This window comes from Mesoplodon bidens (genome assembly GCF_964165515.1).
Source record: "Mesoplodon bidens genome assembly, chromosome: 5".
Taxonomy (NCBI): domain Eukaryota; kingdom Metazoa; phylum Chordata; class Mammalia; order Artiodactyla; family Ziphiidae; genus Mesoplodon; species Mesoplodon bidens.
Genome location: NC_138161.1, coordinates 78528335 through 78547234, shown reverse-complemented (window position 1 = coordinate 78547234; position 18900 = coordinate 78528335). Strand labels below are relative to the sequence as shown.

General features: G+C 38.1%; 1 protein-coding gene across 2 annotated transcripts in view; it reads left to right on the top strand.

Moving 5' to 3' along the window:
• Nucleotides 1-18900, top strand: part of IFT80 (intraflagellar transport 80) — a 110973-nt gene that overhangs the window by 3412 nt on the left and 88661 nt on the right. Inside the window, exons 2-3 of one of the 2 annotated variants that reach the window (XM_081234300.1) lie at nucleotides 9506-9591; nucleotides 12604-12823. The exons of the other annotated variant lie outside the window; for it this stretch is intronic. Of the exons in view, the coding sequence (XP_081090426.1) occupies nucleotides 9553-9591; nucleotides 12604-12823 (259 nt within the window). The 5' untranslated portion in view covers nucleotides 9506-9552. The remainder of the gene's footprint in view (nucleotides 1-9505; nucleotides 9592-12603; nucleotides 12824-18900) is intronic. 2 annotated transcript variants of the gene reach the window in all.

Genomic DNA, 18900 nt, shown 5'->3' with positions numbered 1-18900 from the left:
GCTCTCCCCTTGCCATGGTAAGGTGTTACAGTAACTCTAGCCTCAAATTTCCTAAACTTAAAGACCTGGGGTTAAGAAGTGTCTTTCTTCCCCATCTTTTAGTTAAATAAAAGTTTCTATTGGAGATCTCTAACTGACTTAAGCCTAGGTCTCATGCTAGCTCCATTGAAGCCATATGACTAAGAGTGAGGAAGTGGTGCTCCAAGAAGAAATTCTTTGTAGCTAGGAAAAGAGTGAATATATGCAGGGTGACAAAAACACCAATTTTCACTATAAATAGCTAACAATTATTAAGTTCTTACTATGTTTCAGGCACTCTACTGGACATTTGTAAGATGCCTGTCTTTTTTTTAACCTCATGTCTACTTTATCTCATTTAATCATCATAACCAACCTGTGAGGTGTAGGCATTATTAACCCCATTTTGTATACAGAAGAAAACAAAGTGCAGTATTTGGAAGATCTCTAGGTGAGAGTTTCAGTAAGAAGTGGGTCAAATGCAGTAGAAACTGCAAAGAGAATGAGAACGATGATCTTACGAAAAACTAACATTTATTAGGTTTTCTTTTTAATGCAGAAATGCATAAAGAAGAAAGCAAAATTGGGCCATAATCCTATCATTCAGATAATTCTGTATTAAAAATATAAATGTATAGATAAAATATTATGAACATGATAAAAACTTCAAACAGTATAAAAACATATAAAATGAAAATTAAAAGCGTCCCTTCTCACCCCAGTGTCCCCAACCTCATGAAGGTCTCTGTTAAGTGTCTTGCATATCTTCCGAGAAAAATGTTTTAGTGTCCACTAACTTGAATATATATTCCTCCCTTTTTTTTTAACACAAAAGGGATTGAGTTATATAATACTGCTGTATACTTTGTTTTTGTCATTTAACATATTATAGACATCTTTCTGTATCAATACATATAGATTCATCTCATTTTTTAAATAGTTGTACAGCACTTTAGTTTATCAGTTGAGTGTAATTTTTTTCTATGCTAGTTGATGAATTAAAAGGATGAATTAAAGATGACTACTTATTTTTAAATTTGTGAATCACGTGGTTTATTGGCTAGAATTTATTAGGCCGTCCTGCAAAAGGATTATAAATATAACCAATGTGAATAATATTAAAGTATGGTTGACAAGAGCTAGCTCTAATTATAGCTAAAATTGCAAGGAAATGTAAATACCACTGCATATATCAATACATACACTTCAGATACCTATAGGAAGTGGAGTGGCATGGAGGTTGGAGGTCTTTAGTAAGTGAACTATACTGCCATTCGTAAGCCTGTTCCATTGCTTGTTAGGTGTTTGAATAACGTGTCCTTGGAAATGGTGAACCTGCCACTGCCTTCCCTGCCGTATAAGAGATCTCAGCTCTAGTCCACAAGTGGTTTTATGACGGGACCAATCTGAATAAAAGATCTGCTTCTCTGTCTCTCCTCTCTTTACTGGAAAAGAGACATAGGAGTCTAATCAGAGCTATCAATTTGGAAAACTTGATAAAAACTGTACTTCTAAAAATAGGGCCTTGGGTAGTCATCAGCAAACCATTAATTTCAACTGTTAATATCAACACCCAAGGGTTAGACAATATGCAAATGACCCACACAGAACTTGGTATAAATGCACTTGTGGGGGGCTTCCCTGGTGGCGCAGTGGTTGAGAATCCGCCTGCCGATGCAGGGGACACGGGTTCGTGCCCCGGTCCGGGAAGATCCCACATGCTGTGGAGCGGCTGGGCCCATGAGCCATGGCCGCTGAGCCTGAGCGTCCGGAGCCTGTGCTCCGCAACGGGAGAGGCCACAACAGTGAGAGGCCCTCGTACCGCAAAAAAAAAAAAAAAAAAAAAAAAAAATGCACTTGTGATCTAGCTCTTGGATTTCTTCTCTCTCCTTTACATTCTTCTTTACTTCCTAGGCTTTCTGCTACCTCTTATCGATAGGTACATTCTTGTTGACAAGTCATACCTTCCCTCTTTCCTGCCTACAATTTTTCTCATTTTGTTAGTGCTTTTATGTTTTAGTTTTATTTCTTAAATCTAATTCATTTCTGTTGTCTTTTTTTGTAAACCATCTTAACCGCTTTTCAGCGTACAGTTCAGTGGCATTAAGTGCATTCATATTGTTGTGCTACTGTCGCCGCCATCCATCTGCAGAACTCTTTCCATCTTGCAGAACTGAATCTCTGTACCCATTCCTCCTTCCACCCAGGCAACCACCATTCTACATTTTGTATCTATGAATTTGACTACTTTAGGTACTTCATATAAGGGAAATTATATAGTATCTGCCCTTTTGTGACTGACTTCTTTCATTTAGCATAATGTTAAGTCTAATTCTTAACATTAATTCTTAATTCTATTTTCTTGGTTCTAATTCTGTTCCATGTTGTAAATACTTATATCTGGAACATGTGTGTGTAATCTATGATGAATATTTAAATTTCTAGTTTTTGATAGTACTGTATAGAGTTCTGTAATAAATAGGCTTGTATAGTTTGTATATGTATCTTGGTGTACATTTATATGTATATGACAAATTCCTATGACTAGGAATTCCTCCCAGGGTAGATTCCTTATATATACTTCCTTTGAATCAGTAGCTTCTAACTCGAAATATGACAGATGTGTCAGACTGACAAAGCCTAGGTAATTTGCCTATGTCCTAGCTGTAAGGAGGGCTAGAGAGGAAATAATTTGTTTTTTATTTATAAGGTAGGAAATTCCCCAAAGGTAGAAAATGTAGTCAAAAGTGTTGGTGGGGGGTGGAACAAAAGAATCAATGACCGTTAGCACCAGTTTTCCTGCTCTTCAATAATGTATGTGACTAACTGTTTCTCTGTATGCCAGGTCTGGGTTCTGGCTGGGTTTTGCATTTGGCCACTTTGACAACAGAAAAATGGTATCTAGTTGTTTTCATTTTCATTTCTTTAATTAAAATTGAGGCTGTGACTTATTTCATGTTTTTGATTGCCCGCTGACCATCTGTATTTATGTTTCTGTGAACTGTCAATTTATAAGTGTTTACAAAAAGAAGTACCCCATTATCAGTGTCCTTGATCAAATGACTTCATAGGGGACCATACTGTCTTAGTTATCTTCTGTTTGTATAGTACTGCCAATCAATCCCTGTGCAGTGGTTCCTTCTCCTTTGCCCCCAAACATGCTTCTTACATAGTATGTAAGAAGAAAAACGCAGAGCCTAGTGTGCCTGGAGCAGTTTGAGTGAAAAAAGAGAGGAAACAGGAGATGAGGTCAGAGAAATGAGGTTGTCTATTAGGGCTGTCCAGAGAAAGAAGAATTAATGTTGAAGTCATTAGTCTTAGGGCTGGAAACTGGGCAAAATTAGGGCTGGGCAAAATTTCTGTGTTGTAGTCTGGCAGCAGAATTCCTTCTTTGGGAAATCTTGGTTTTTGCTCTTAAGGCCTTCAACTGATTGGATGAGGCCCACCCAAATTATGCAGGGTAATCTGCTTTACTTATGTCAACTGATTGTCGGTGTTAATCACCTCTAAAAAATAGTTTTATAGTAACGTTTAGTCTTGTGTTTGACCAAATAACGGCACCATCTTGCAGCCAAGCTGACACATAAGATTAACCATCACGATAGGAGTCCAGATCAATAAAGGCTTTGAACACCATTGCAAGACCTTTGTTTCAGGGGCTTCCCTGGTAGTGCAATGGTTAAGAATCCGCCTGCCAATGCAGGGGACATGGGTTTGAGCCCTGGCCTGGGAAGATCCCACATGCCGTGGAGCAACTAAGCCCATGCGCCACAACTACTGAGCCTGCACTCTAGAGCCTGTCAGCCACAACAACTGAGCCCGTGTGCCACAACTACTGAAGCCTGCGTGCCTAGAGCCCGTGCTTTGCAACAAGAGAAGCCACCGCAATGAGAAGCCTGGAAACCGCAATGAAGATTAGCCCCTGCTTGCTGCAACTAGAGAAAACCTGTGCGCAGCAACGAAGACCCAATGCAGCCAAAACAAAATAAAACAAAAAAACACCTTTGTTTTAACTCTGAGTGAGACAGGAAGCCACTGGAGAGTTTTGAGTAGAGAAGCACCATGACCTATTTTAAATTTCCCTTTGGCTGCTTTGGTGAGCATAGATTGTGAGGGGTTAGGAGGTCAACTAGGAGGCTATCATAGTTCAGGTTAACAGGTGATGGCACCTTGGACTGGATCCATAGTAGTGGGAGTCATGAAAATCAGGTATTTTGAAGATAGATCATACAGGTTTTGTTTTTTACAAGCTGGATTTGGAATGTGAGAGAAGAGTCAGTGATGATTCCAAGGTTTTTGGCCTGTGCAACTGGAAGGATGGAATTTCCATTTACTGAGATGGGTAAGGCTGTGGGAGGAGCAAAGTTGGAGGAAAGATCAGGGGTTTGATTTGGATCTTAAGTTTGAGATGTCACACATTCAAATAGAGTCGTCAAATAATCAGTTAGCTATAAAAGTCTGGGATTCAGTGCAGAGGTCTGAACTGGAGATATGAAATTGGGAGTTGTCACTAGGTAGTCAATAAATTTAAACTTATATTAAGCCATGAAACTGGGTGAGATATCCATGGCAGTGAGTATAGATACAGCAGAGGTACAAGGATGAGTGCACAGTTTAAGGTTAGGGAAATTAGGAGAAAAGGTCGGGAATATTTATTCCCTCTATAACTCTGCAATTCCTTTCCCTCCCTAAACTGTCTATTAAAGTAAATCCTAACAACCTTATTAGCAGGATTGAAAAGGAATTCCCACAGAGTTACATGTGGTCCTAGCAAGATTGCCCTTTCCTGTCATAAAACTCTTCATCAACACTACAAACCACCTAAGAGAACAGTTCAGGAAGAAGGCTACAATTTAAATTGATTATACACCTTCCTTTATTCGATGATTGGGACTATTCCATCATACCTTACATCCCTGTTTACCTCCGTCTCTACATTCAAGGCTCTTAATTCCCTACATTAGTTCATTATTAGGTTTAGCTGTTGATGACAGTAACTTAAACATGATAAAACTTTATTTTCTATCCCTTAAAAGGCTAAATAGGACTGATAGGACTCTCTACAAGGTCAAGAATCTTAGTTCCTTCCATCTTGTTGCTGCATTATATATGGTCTTGATGGCATGGCAGGGAGAGGGCTACTCTTATTTTCCAAGTTTTCATTTGCCAATAATGCTGATTTATATAACTTTTATAAGAGGTAGTAATGTGGACTTTATAAGAGGTAACTCATTTACTTTTCATATTACCACTGTGGGTAACCAATACTGTTGGGTAGAGTTATCTACCCGCCTCAAGATATAAGTTCCAGATTGGGCCACAAGGTTGATGGTGTTGTAATATCCCCGTTGGGTTTAAGAATTGTTAATGTCCTATGTGGCTACACCCAGTTTCAAGGGCAGTTGAGAAATGTAATCTTTATTCTGGATGGCCAGGTATGCAGCAAAAATTCAGATTCTTCTACCACAGAAGTAGGGATGAATGAAAGAGGACAGCTGGCTGTTTTTACCATCTCCCACCATCTGTCCCAAACTCTTAGCTCTTCACCATTTAAATCCTACTACTCTACCTTTTGGAACTCACAGTATGTCATTGGCCAAATCTGTGTTCTCAACCTTTACTCTAAAACTTCATAGTTTTACCCTTTAACTTCACAGTCTAACTTAAATCTGGTTGTTTCCTAAGGAAACTGCTTTCCTCTTGGCTGTTTCAAATGGAGGCTCTTTTGCCTTCCAGACTCCCATGTATCAGAGGGCCTTGTTTCTCATTAGTGTTTCTGCACAACTGATTGTCTTCACCTTTCCCCTCTACAATCCCTTAGTCGCTTTGAGATAAGTCTTGTGAGATCAAACTGTTATCTACTCTGCCTTTTTGTAGTCATCTACAGATGTCTGCTTTTTTCCTCGTTCAGTGAATAGTGTTTTAGCACCTGGGTAACTGTCGATCTCCACCACTATTCTTGTCATTATTCTCAGCGATTTAACATCCTGAAATCAATTCTTCCATTCCCTGGCCTCTCGGTTCCTTGACCTTGGCCACCCACTTTGACAGTCTTAACCTACTTCATCATTACCAATATCTATACTCTCTCCCAAAATCTGTTTTAAGCATCTCATTGTATATCTCCACTTGTCTTTCTCTAGTTTACTTCCTCTAGAATCCTAATGCTGAAAATTCTTCAGGCTTCAGTAGGACTTCTAGGCCATTGAAGCTACTACCTTTTCAAGTTCTGCTGGGTAGTCTCATCCCATGGCTTTGAACATGATCTTTGTGCTGATAACCCTCAAACTGACATCTCAATGATATCTCCAGCTCTGACCTCTTGCTTGACTCCAGACTCGTATATCCAATTTCTCCTTGAATTCTTCATTCGGATATCTAATAGGCACCTTAAACTTAGCATACACAAAAGAGAATTTTTATATCATCCCTTTCAACCTGTTCCTCCCTTAGTTTTCTTCATTTCAGTAAATGGCAACTCCTTTGTACCTGTTGAAACTTTAGAGTCATTTTTGACTCCTCTTTCTCTTTTTTTTTTACATTTTATTTATTTATTTATTTATTTATGGCTGTGTTGGCTCTTCGTTTCTGCGCGAGGGCTTTCTCTAGTTGTGGGAAGCGGGGGCCACTCCTCATCGCGGTGTGCGGGCCTCTCACTGTCGCGGCCTCTCTTGTTGCGGAGCACAGGCTCCAGACGCGCAGGCTCAGTAATTGTGGCTCACGGGGCCAGTTGCTCCGCGGCATGTGGGGTCCCCCCAGACCAGGGCTCGAACCCATGTACCCCGCATCGGCAAGCGGACTCTCAACCACTGCGCCACCAGGGAAGCCCTCCTCTTTCTCTTAAACTAAATTCATCAACAAATCCTATGGAATCTTCTTTCAAAATATATTCAGAATATGACTGCTTCATATTATTTGTACCACTATTGCCTTCCTCATCAATCCACTTTCATTTCTCTTCTGGATCACTGAAATCCTAACTGGCCTCCCTGCTTCCAGTGTTGCTCATTTTTCCTTTTTTTTTTTGGTCATACCATCCATAGTGTCATCCATAGTGACACTTTAAAAAATGTAAGTCAGATATTTTCACTCTACTGGCTTCTCCGTTCATTTAGAAGAAAAAAAAAATGAAGCTTTTATTGTGGTTTTCCAACTTCTATATGATCTGTGTCCCTCCCTCCTCTTCCCCAGTTTCCTGCCATCCCCTTCACTCACTCTGTATTGGCCATACTGGCCTTCATGATCTGACTTATCATTAATGATTTAAAAGCATAACTAGCTACTGTATTTAGAAGAGTTTGAAGGGTAAATGTAGGAACAGGAAGATCAGTTCTGGACCTACTGAAATAATTGAGGATGATGGTGGCTTTAGACTTATGGTGGCGGTACTGAGAAGTGGCCAGATTTGGAGTATATTTTGGTAGTTTGGTGATCGGATTTCCTGGGCATATTTTTTCCTCTTAAGCACCATGAATGTTAACCCACGCTGGACCAAAGACAACTTATAAATGATTTTTAGTAGCAAAGGCATAGTTGCTCCTGTCTGCTCCCTATATAAAGTTGCAAAATAGATTTTTCAATACTCTAGGAATTTTCTTTTATTCCCCCTCCCATCCCACCTACCACTGACTAGTCAGATCCTTGATGACCAATGCTTTGGGGCAGATAAAAACACCTCAGTGCGTCCCCAGGCAGCTCTGCACTTCCCTGAATTGGCTGTCCTCTAATACTACTTCTCCTTTATTCCTCTATTCAGTCTCACATCAGAATGCCCATATCCTTCATGCAGATGACCTCAGCTAAATAGGATGTATGGGGAAGAGCTTTCTGAGCAAAAGAGAATCTTCCCAATGTTAGGATGCCAACCTCCTCTTTCTCTGATTCCTTGGCACCATGTTTCTGAATAGTTGCAGATTACTTTCTCATGAAAAACATAGTGCGTTTACTATTTATATGGGATAATGATTTCTTTTGGTGAGGAATGATTCCTAATTATTATGGATTTCAGCACTTTGAGGTATTTTGATATAGGCTACATCATGCCTTTAAAGTTTCTGAATGTAATTGTATAGTCAGACTATATATATATTATTTTTTCTTGTCTATTATGTTGTTTCTTATTTCCAGAATCAATAAGTTATCTGCCTTTATTCTTTTAAAATCCTTACAAGCTGGGTGAATTTGAATTATTGTGAAAAAGCAGTATGTTTTTACCTTTTTCCCCCCTCTAATTGAAGGACGTCTGATAGAAAGAAGGAAGGAGTTTTGAGAAAGGTGCTAAAACTCCTAAGGACGAAAAGTGAGCCTTAGAAGTGTGCCTAGGAGAAATTGTTTTCTTGCTCTGGATGCTATACACAGATTCATACTTTAAAAGTTGAACATAAATCTTGTTAAATGAACTGGAGGAGAGAGGTTTCTGACCTTAGCTGCATATTGACTGGATAGAAAACTTCAGATTTTTTTCTGTGGTCTTAACAATTTTCTCCCCATTCTCACAAATTTATGAGTACAATAAGTGGAAAAGGTGCTTTGAGATAAAGCTGTATTTAGCACCTTGCTAATCTAAAAGTCTTCTGGATTTGAGAGAATGAGAAATTATCTAGGGTAGGCCCACTGAATTCTTATCTATAACTCACACCTTCTTCGATGTAGTTAGCAGTAATTTTCTACTTGGTGAAGAGGATTTTTTTCCTTTAATTACACTTTCATTTATTTTTTTCTCTAGGCTAGTGATATTACTCAGAAAGAATCCCACAACTATAAATTGGATTCAGACAATTTAGCATTATCTTGATTTGTATCTTTTGATAGCATGGTTATTTGAGAGAGTGTTACTCTTGTTTTTCTAAATTTTTGTTTGCCATTTACCTTGTGATTTTTATATAGCTTTTATAATAGATTTATTACCTCTTTTTAAAATAACTCGCTTATTTTTCACTTTGCCACCATGGCAACCATAACTGTTGGGCAGCGTATCTACCTCCAACAGAATGTAAATCTCAGATTGGATCACTAGGTTGATGATGTCATAGTATTCCCATGTAGGTTCTATAACTAAAGCTCAAAAAATGTATCTTAGCCCTCGATCAGACCTTTGGAATTTATTTTATTGTGTATCCATTCAACAGGACCAACACTGATCTGCCATTGAACAGTTCCCAATTTAAAAACTCTTTTGATTAGGTCTCAGGACAGCCCTTAGAAATTATTTACCTGGCCAGATTTAGTGGCATTCTGTACTTGTAGGACTGTTTTCGGCAGGTTGTAGAGGACTTCTGGCGTCCAACCCCAAGGCCTCCAATCACTCACTTGGCAGAATTAGCACACTGACTAGTTTTCTTCCTCTTTCCATGTATTTGTTGCCAGCAGGATTGAAAGTGTTTTGGTGTCCTTGGGGTGCTAAGATGTTTTGTTTACTTTTAATTTTTTGTGTATATATGTTTGTTTTTAATGCAGATTCTATATTTTCCCCCTTTTATTTTTACAGTGAATACAATCAAGTGGCATTTTAAAATTTTGCTGGAAGGTGGAGACATGAGACTGAAAATATCTCTTTTAAAAGAACCAAAGCATATCCTTTTAATACTTATAAACCTTATTGTGATCACCTTACTATAGTATTATTAAAAGTTTTCTATTTTTGTAGTCTAGTTGGATAATGGATTTTTTTCATTCCTTTATTGGTAGTTTTGCTAAATTGTTTCTGAAATATTTGAGGTCTTGTGTTGCAGGTAATTCTCCAATACAAACTATTTGCTCTAAATCTTACTTTAAATTTTTTATTGACATTTTTCTTACTCTACTTAAGTACTACTATACTTAGGTACATAAAAAACAGTTTTTGTTTAGTCTAATAAAATCTTAAAGAGAAGTTTTTTAAAAATCAAATAATTTATCTGTTGATATGATCTAGTATGTTTTCGTTGAGTTCTGCTCTATTTCTTCTTACAATAAAGTGGAGGGTAAGCTGGGGAAATCTGAGCAGTTAGACCTTTATTATTTCACGTGGGAAGGGGGCAATTATAAATATTTCTCAAATGCATGACCTTATATTTTGTCAGCAAGAACTCCCAGTTTTGTGTCAGGAAGATATGATAGGCTCCTTTACCTTCATTCTTAGTTATTTAGACCAGTGCTTCTAAAAGTATCATCTGTGGACTTTATTGCAGGTCTGTGAAGGGATAAGTACAGAAATTGAAGGTAAGAAGGAAGAAATTTTTGTAGCAATTTGATAATCACAACATCCAAATATAAGATCATTTTTCTAGTAATTCATTTTTATTTTATCTTAGAAAATGTTGATCTGTAACAAATTTGAAATAAAGAAAAATAGGATCCTTCAGAGATAGAGAAGCACAGTTTTAGACATTTGATCAAACGTTTTGAATTAATATTGTCTTGTCTGCTTTTTTTTTACCGTTTGAGTGAAGATATAATTCCTTTTATTTCTCCTTAAATCATTTTTATTCTCTTTTAAAAGTGTGCCCCCAGGGCTTCCCTGGTGGCGTAGTGGTTGAGAGTCCGCCTGCCGATGCAGGGGACACGGGTTCGTGCCCCGGTCCGGGAAGATCCCACATGACGCGGAGTGGCTGGGCCCGTGAGCCATGGCCGCTGAGCCTGCGCCTCCGGAGCCTGTGCTCCGCAATGGGAGAGGCCACAACAGTGAGAGGCCCACATACCGCAAAAAAAAAAAAAAAAAAAAAGTGTGCCCCCAGGAGTTCATGCTGCTTACAGTCTTTTAGATTTTGACTATGTCGATTGTCTGCTTTTACCTTTTCAAGCTGGAGAATAACAGTCTTTTTAGACTTTCTTATTCTGGCAGTCCTCTCATTTCTCCTGTAATTTTAGTTAACTTATTAGTTTGAAGACATGTCACGTATGTCTGATGTGTACTTACATCAGTTTTTATGAGGATAAGCTTAATATTTTTTGTTTTGGGGCATGTGTGTATGTGTATTTTCTTTCTTTCTAGGTTATGCCTGACAGTCTCCCTTTTTAAAGGTTTTACCTAACATTGTTTAAGCTATAGCAATTATACTGGAAGAATTTTTTTCAGTAATGGTCTAACGGGACATCCAGATCCTTTTGTTTAGATTCTACTTTGAATTCTGAGTGTTCCAATGCCGCTTTATTACCTATTTGTGCAGTCTCTTAAGAACTTTCCATAATTTCTTTTTTACCTTTTTGGTTATTTTGCTTAATCTATCATATCTTGAAGTATTAAAAAAATATTAGAACATCCCAGAATAATTTGGCACATAGTCTCTTTCTTTTTCCTTAGAGTTTACTGATTGCTTGGATGAGCCAATAGAAAGCATTGGTGAGAAGAGAAGGCAGTAAAATTATTATATAATAACAACAAAAGAGCAAACAACCCAACCAGTATAATGTGGTAATATAGAAATCCACATATAAGCAGGAGAAAGCATCTCAAAAATGACAAACTGAAGTGCCTTCTCTAGATACACAACTCTGCTAGGGTAAGCAACCTGTTCTGATGGTGGAAGTGAGGGCTACTTGAACACCTCAATTTATAGAAATCCACTTGATAAATCAGAGACTGAGAAAATAGGTTAAAGTAGGGTTCATATCTTATCCATATTACCTTGTAGATGCAGTAAATTGTAATTGAATTACTTCCTGAATTTAATGTCAGGAAATTTGGTAGGATTTTAGTTTCAGCTATTAAGCTGTAGTCTTTTTCCTAGGTGAATTATTATGTGTCATTTAAGCAGGTATTTTACTGTTAGATTTCAGTCTTTTTTTCTAAATAAATTTACTTATTTATTTATTTTTGGCTGTGTTGGGTCTTCATTGCTGCTCACAGGCTTTCTCTAGTTGTGGCGAGCGGGGGCTACTCTTCATTGCGGTGCACGGGCTTCTCATTGTGGTGGCTTCTCTCATTGAGGAGCACAGGCTCTAGGTGTGCAGGCTTCAGTAGTTGTGGCACACGGGCTCAGTAGTTGTGGCGCACGGGCTTAGTTGCTCCGCGGCATGTGGGATCTTCCCGGACCAGGGCTCGAACCCGTGTCCCCCGCACTGGGAGGCAGATTCTCAACCACTGCGCCACTAGGGAAGTCCCCTCAGTCTTATTTTAACACTTGATTTTTGAAAACTTTTATCAAAATAATACATGCTTATTCTAATAACTTAAATGAAACAGATATATGTAAATAAAAAAAGCATAGTTCCCTTTTCTCCCCACTTATTCCCCAATGGGTTAGAGTCGATCCTTTCATTCCTTTTGTTCTGTTAGATGTCTTTGTATCTTTTGCCTTGTTTATGGAATACTTTGTAACACAATTTAAAATTTTTCACATAGTCAAATCTTTCTTTTTTTCTCTTTTGGCACCTGGGTTTCTTATCTTGCTTTCCGTTTTTCTTACAACTATTTTGATAGATGCTTATTTTCCTTTCCTTATGTGGAAAAAATATGGAAGTCATAAAATGAAAAATAGGCTTAGAAGCTTGAAACATTTGACCCTATTTTATACTCTTCTTATAATCTGCATCTGCAAAATATTGTATTTATTAAGACTGAAGACTTTTGTGTGTGTTTTATGTCTCCTTAACATGGTGACACATCAAGAATTAGTAAGCTGTGTGGGCTGGAATACTGCTGAAGAACTGTATTCATGTAGTGATGATCACCAGATAGTGAAGTGGAACTTGTTAACTAGTGAAACAAGTCAAATAGTAAAGCTGCCTGATGATATTTACCCAATAGATCTTCACTGGTTTCCGAAAAGTCTAGGCACAAAGAAACAAACTCAAGCAGAAAGCTTTGTTCTCACAAGTTCTGATGGTAAGTTTTAAATAAATGTTTTATGCTAATCTTTATACTTAAAAGACATAACATTTTAGTATGACATGTTTTGAGTTGTTTATGCATTTCCTATGTAGTCAGTGCATCTGTGTATAGGCTATAAAACTATTGTCATAGAAGAAGGTGAATTAAACTGGCATATACTGGGATTGAATCTGAACCTCTGGCTTTACTTTTTCTGTGCTCACAGGTATTGTTAGACTTTTATCAGTTTTGGTTTCTAATTTTGTCAAATTTAACTGTATAACATAACCACACTAAAAATAGATGGTACAACACACACTCATTTAGTAAGCTATCAAATATAGTCTTTATTTTCTAGTACATGTTAATTTCTACTTACAGAGCTGGAGATTAATTTGACCATAGTTTTATTATTGGTGAGTAAAAAGCATGATTTTTCTATTTTTTAAGGAAATGTTTTAATTTTCTTGGAAATAACTTGAACTGTTTTTCATCTGTATTACACTTTACCTACTATATCAGTTAAGAGTACATTCATCAAAAGTAACAGAAACTTACTAGGCTAACTTATGCACAGATGGAGTTTTCTGGTTTACCTAGCTCCAGGGGTAGATCTTTAAGCACAGCTGCATGAGACCCCTATTCTTTTTCTTTTTTTCTTTTTTTTTTTTTTTGCGGTACGCGGGCCTCTCACTGGTGTGGCCTCTCCCATTGCGGAGCACAGGCTCCGGACGTGCAGGCCCAGCGGCCATGGCCCATGGGCCCAGCCGCTCCGTGGCATGCGGGATCCTCCCGGACCGGGGCACGAACCTGTGTCCCCTGCATCGACAGGCGGACTCTCAACCACTGCGCCACCAGGGAAGCCCCTTTTTCTTTTTTTTAAATAACACATACACAACCCCTTGAGATTTTATTTATTTATTTATTTTTTATTTAGTTTGCTGCGTTAGGTCTTAGTTGTGGCACGTGGGATCTTTGTTGCTGCATGCAGGATCTTGCGGCACTTGGGATCTTTCATTGCGGTGTGTGGGCTTCTCTCTCGTTGTGGTGTGCAGGCTCTTTAGTAGTGGCGCGCAGGCTCCAGAGCGCACGGGCTCAGTAGTTGCAGCACGTGGGCTCTCTAGTTGAGGCGCACAGGCTCTACATTGTGTGGGCTTAGTTGCCCCACAGCATGTGGGAACTTTGTTCCCTGACCAGATATCAAAACCGCATCCCCTGCATTGAAAGGCGGATTCTTAACCACTGGACCACCAGGGAAGTCCCCAGGCCCCTATTCTTGCCATCTCTTGGATAGACTCGCCCCAAAAGGTGAGCATGATGGCAGCCAGCAGCCCAAGGCTTACCCTACAGGAAAAGAAAAGTCAGCAGAGAGAGTGCTTCTTCCTCAATATCACTTGCAGTCAACATGCAGAGAGGTCCTGGACAAGCTTGGGTCACGTGCCCATCACTGAGTGAATCATTTTAGTCAAGGGACTGGGACACTGATTGACTGAGCGTGGCAGGCCTTAGGCCATCGTGGAAAGGGAAAGAGAAGAGGAAAGGGATGTTATGGCAAACAATCACATCAGATTCTAATTCTTTTACATGTAATTTTTAAACTTAGTTTTCTGAATCTTGATTAAATGAGATATTGTGTGAAAGTATTTGGTACAGTGTGTAGCGCTTACAAGATTGACTCTGAGCACAGCTAGAATTTAGTTTACCTCTTATGATAAAATGAAGGGTTGACTTTAAAAAGAGCTTTTAATTTTGTTATAATTTCACATTTATAGAAAGGTTGCAAGAATTGTACAAATAACTGCTGTATATCCTTTATCCAAATTCACTAGTTGTTAACATTTTGTCCCATATACTTTATCATTGCTGGTCTTTGCTCTCTCTTTCTCTCTTTCTCTCTCTCTCTCTCCCCTGCCCCCCCCCCACATATACTTTTTTCTGAAACATTTGAGAGTAATTTATAGATATGCCACTTTAACCATAAATACTTCAATGCATTTCCTAAGAATAAGGATTTTCTGTTACTTAACCACAATACATTGATCAAAATCAGGAAATTTAACATTGATGTAATACTGTTATCTAATCTGCAGTTTATATTCAAATTTTAACAATTGTCCTAATGATATCTTTTATAGAAATTTGTTTTTTTCTGGTACAGAATAACACATTGTTTTTGTCATATCTCTTTAGCCTCCTTTAATCTGGAGCAACCCCTCAGTCTTTTATGATCTCCACTGTTTTGAAGAATACAGTCCCGTTATTTTTACAGAATGTCCTTCAATTCATGTTTGTCTGATGTTTCTTCATGATTAAATCCAGTTATACATTTTTAGCAGCAGTACTCAGGGCATCAGATTGGAAGATTCATGATGCTGGTTTGACCCATTATTGGTGACTTTAACTGATTATTTTGAAAGGTTGTGTTCACTAAATTAATCTAGTGTAAAGTTAATGTTTTTCCCTTTTAATAAATAATTTCTGAAAGGATACTTTCAGACTATATAAAAATATTCCCTTCCTCCTCAGGTTTCTTCCCACTGTCTTGGCATCTATTGATGACTCTTGGCTGAATCATTTATTACTAAGATTGTTGCCAAATGGTGATTTTTTTTAACTCCATAATTTCTTTTATATTGATTTGTTAGTATTTTACTTCAAGGAAGAGCCTTCTGTCTCCTGCCCATTTATTTATTTGTTTACTTAGATTAGACTCATAGATTCTTATTTTATTTCTTGAGCATCCTATTACTACCATTTAAAATTTTTGATGTTACAGTTGTCCCAGGTTTGGCCAGTGGGAGCCCCGTGAAGCCAGCTCAAATGAATTTTCTTTTTACCTGGGGGGTATGTTTCCTCATCATATTTTGAGCACTTCTTTGCTGGCACAAGATGTTCCAGGCTCATTTTGTACTTTCCCAGTCCCATGTTCCAAATCAGCTGTTTCTCCAAGGAGACTTGTTCTTTTCTGGGTGCTTAATGGTATTTAAAAGCCAAGATGAGTGTGCCAGGTATGCTCATTTCAATGGGATGTGTTTACTTCAAGGTTCTTTCACAGGACAGAGCTAAGAAATACGAATAGAAATGTGTATTAAAATATACATACCTACAGCAATTTCTTCCTCCCTCCCTCCCTCTCTTCCTTTGCTTCCTTCCCCTTTCTCCCTTCCTTCCTTTCCATGATAAAAACCATGAGTTCACTCTGATACCACCAGTTCTAATTCAGCACCACAGGGTTAATTCTAGTCTTTTTTCCCCATACTTGGAAACAGTAAGGAAGCTTGGCTTCCATTACTCTCAATATATTTACTTACTTGTTTAATTCTACAATACACAGCAGGTTGTTTCAGAATTGCTAATCCATACGATTGCAAAAAAAAATAGAATTTAATATTTTACTGTTGTTTTTATCTTTACACTGAGGATGTAGAGTCAAGGATATAGAGTCAAAGTCTTGTGTTCAAAGTTACTTGGCATTTCCCCCCTACTAGTGTTGTTGCTATTCATTTAAAATATAGTTAAGTGTATTTATTTCTGTCTGTTTTCCATTTAAGGTCTCCTCTCCCCATCCTTGTTGATTTGATTATTTTTTAAATATGTAAAACGTTACATGGATGGTTCCACAAAGTCAAAACTATATAAAAAAATATACTGAGAGCAATGTCACTACTCCTACCTACCCAATCCCATACACCCTGTTTTTATTTATTCCTTGTATGTAACCAATCCCTTTGGTTCTGGTTTATCCTTTCTTGTTTCTTTTAGCAAAAAGAAACAGATACATGTATATTTTCTCATTTCACCTTTTTTAAATTACATAGAAGGTGGCATACCATATATTTTCTTTTTTTTTTTTTTTTTTTTTTTTACTTTTTACTTATTTTTGGCTGCGTTGGGTCTTTGTTGCTGCACGGGGGCTTTCTCTAGTTGCAGCGAGCGGGGGCTATTCTTCATTGTGGTCCACGGGCTTCTCATGGTGGCTTCTCTTGTTGCAGAGCATGGGCTCTAGGCCTGCAGGCTTCAGTAGTTGCAGCATGCGGGCTCAGCAGTTGTGGCATGTGGGCCCAAGGGGACGCGGGCTTCAGTAGTTGCAGGGCATGGGCTCAGTAGTTGTGGCGCTTGGTCTCTAGGGCATGCAGGCTTCAGTAGCTGTGGCGCTCAGTAGTCGTGGTGCACAGGCTTAGTTGCTCTCTGGTATGTGGGATCTTCCTGGACCAGGGATTGAACCCGTGTCCCCTGCATTGGCAGGTGGATTCTTAACCACTGCGCCACCAGGGAAGTCTACCATATATTTTCTTTTCATTTTCCTTTTTAAAGTCAATAGTGTATGAAGATTGACCTGTATCTGATGAATATGGACAGTAAATATAGTTAGTCTTGATAATTTCTGTTATCTGAGTGTTTCCCTGATTTATTAAGACTACTTAGGTACACTTAACTAAAGAATAGCTGTTTGGATCTCTATTTCACATTGGCTTTAGGTAAAATACTTTCAGATAGGGAAAAAAGTCTGAAGTAAGACAAATATCATTTAAAGATAAATTTGCAAGATTAAAAGTGGGAAAATATATTATGACTCTTGAGAAACTATAGTGTTTACTTTTATTTTTAGGTTTACTACAAAAACAAACAAACAAACAAATAAGGTAACATAACATGCTACAACTAGATGTAGGAAGAAGAGAGAACCAAAGCAGGGTAGCTGAGTATTTTCTCTTAGGCTGGGATGAAGAATATCTGGGATCTTGTGAAAGTGAAGGCAAAGGATGATAGTTCAAAGAAAAGAAGTAGAAGAGTAAGACAAGAAACAGAATCCAGAAATGTTCAAAAAAACAGAAGAAGAAGGCTTCCCTGGTGGCACAGTGGTTGAGAGTCCACCTGCCGATGCAGGGGACACGGGTTCGTGCCCCGGTCCGGGAGGATCACACATGCCGTGGAACGGCTGGGCCCGTGAGCCATGGCTGCTGAGCCTGTGCGTCCGGAGCCTGTGTTCCGCAACGGGAGAGGCCATGGCAGTGAGAGGCCCGCGTACCACAAAAAAAAAAAAAGAAAAAGAAATGCTCAAAAAAAAAGAAAGTGGATGATGCTATTGGAAGGTGGTCGGTCAAGGTGTTTCTTGCCAGATAAACATCTGAGATCATTTTATGTATCAATGCTGTATTCTCTGTTAATCAAATACTATAAAAAAGTATTATTCTGGTTTAAAAAATATATAATATGAGACCCACCCTCTTAATAAATTTTTAAGTGTACAGTGCAATATTTAATAATTTAATAATTTAATATAATTTTTGTGTAAGCACAATATTGTATAACAGATCACTAGGACTTTTTCATTTTGTATGATGTTAACCCAGAACTTAAAAAATTCTTTTTCAAAATTTAGTTCTTTGTCTAAGAGGTTCCCTCTTCTACTTGGCACCAACTCTCTTCTCTTGAGTTTTCTCCCCCAAGGCTGGCAAAAATGGTTACGGCTTTTGAGTTTGTTCATCACTTCTCCAGTGTTCCCTTTGTCATACCCCCTCCATCTTCTGTGTTAGTGGTAGCATTCAAAAAAGATCCCTGGGATTTGGGGACAGGTCCTGAAATACATAGAGCAGACTTTTGCCAAGTATTTTGTCTCACCAATAATTCTCTCTTCAACATTATTACTTCTTTTTGAATATTTCATGCAGCTGTATCCTACTTTATAGAGGAGATATTTCTTTCTTTGACAATGTATTGCAAGATTTACATTTAAAAAAGAATGATTTAACATGCATTAGGGGAGCTGCTATGTAAAGGAATTCTGGTATAAAATCTTTTGTAAAGCCAGTAAACAGTCCTTAAATTATATTTAGTGAAAGTTGAATTTTTTTATACATTGTATTAGATATCTTAAAGTAATCCTCATATTCTCTTATTAGTTAATATGTACATTTAAAATCCCACTTTAAAAAGCATTTATGTGTTCATTTCTTTCTGTCAGAAGTTAGTGGTTACCGATCTCTGGCTTTTTGCAACCATCTGCCAAAAACATTTCTGCTATTAAGCAGTCTGCAAAAGTGCTCATGTGACCTTTTTCCTAGCACCCTATTTCAAGCCTTCTCATGTTT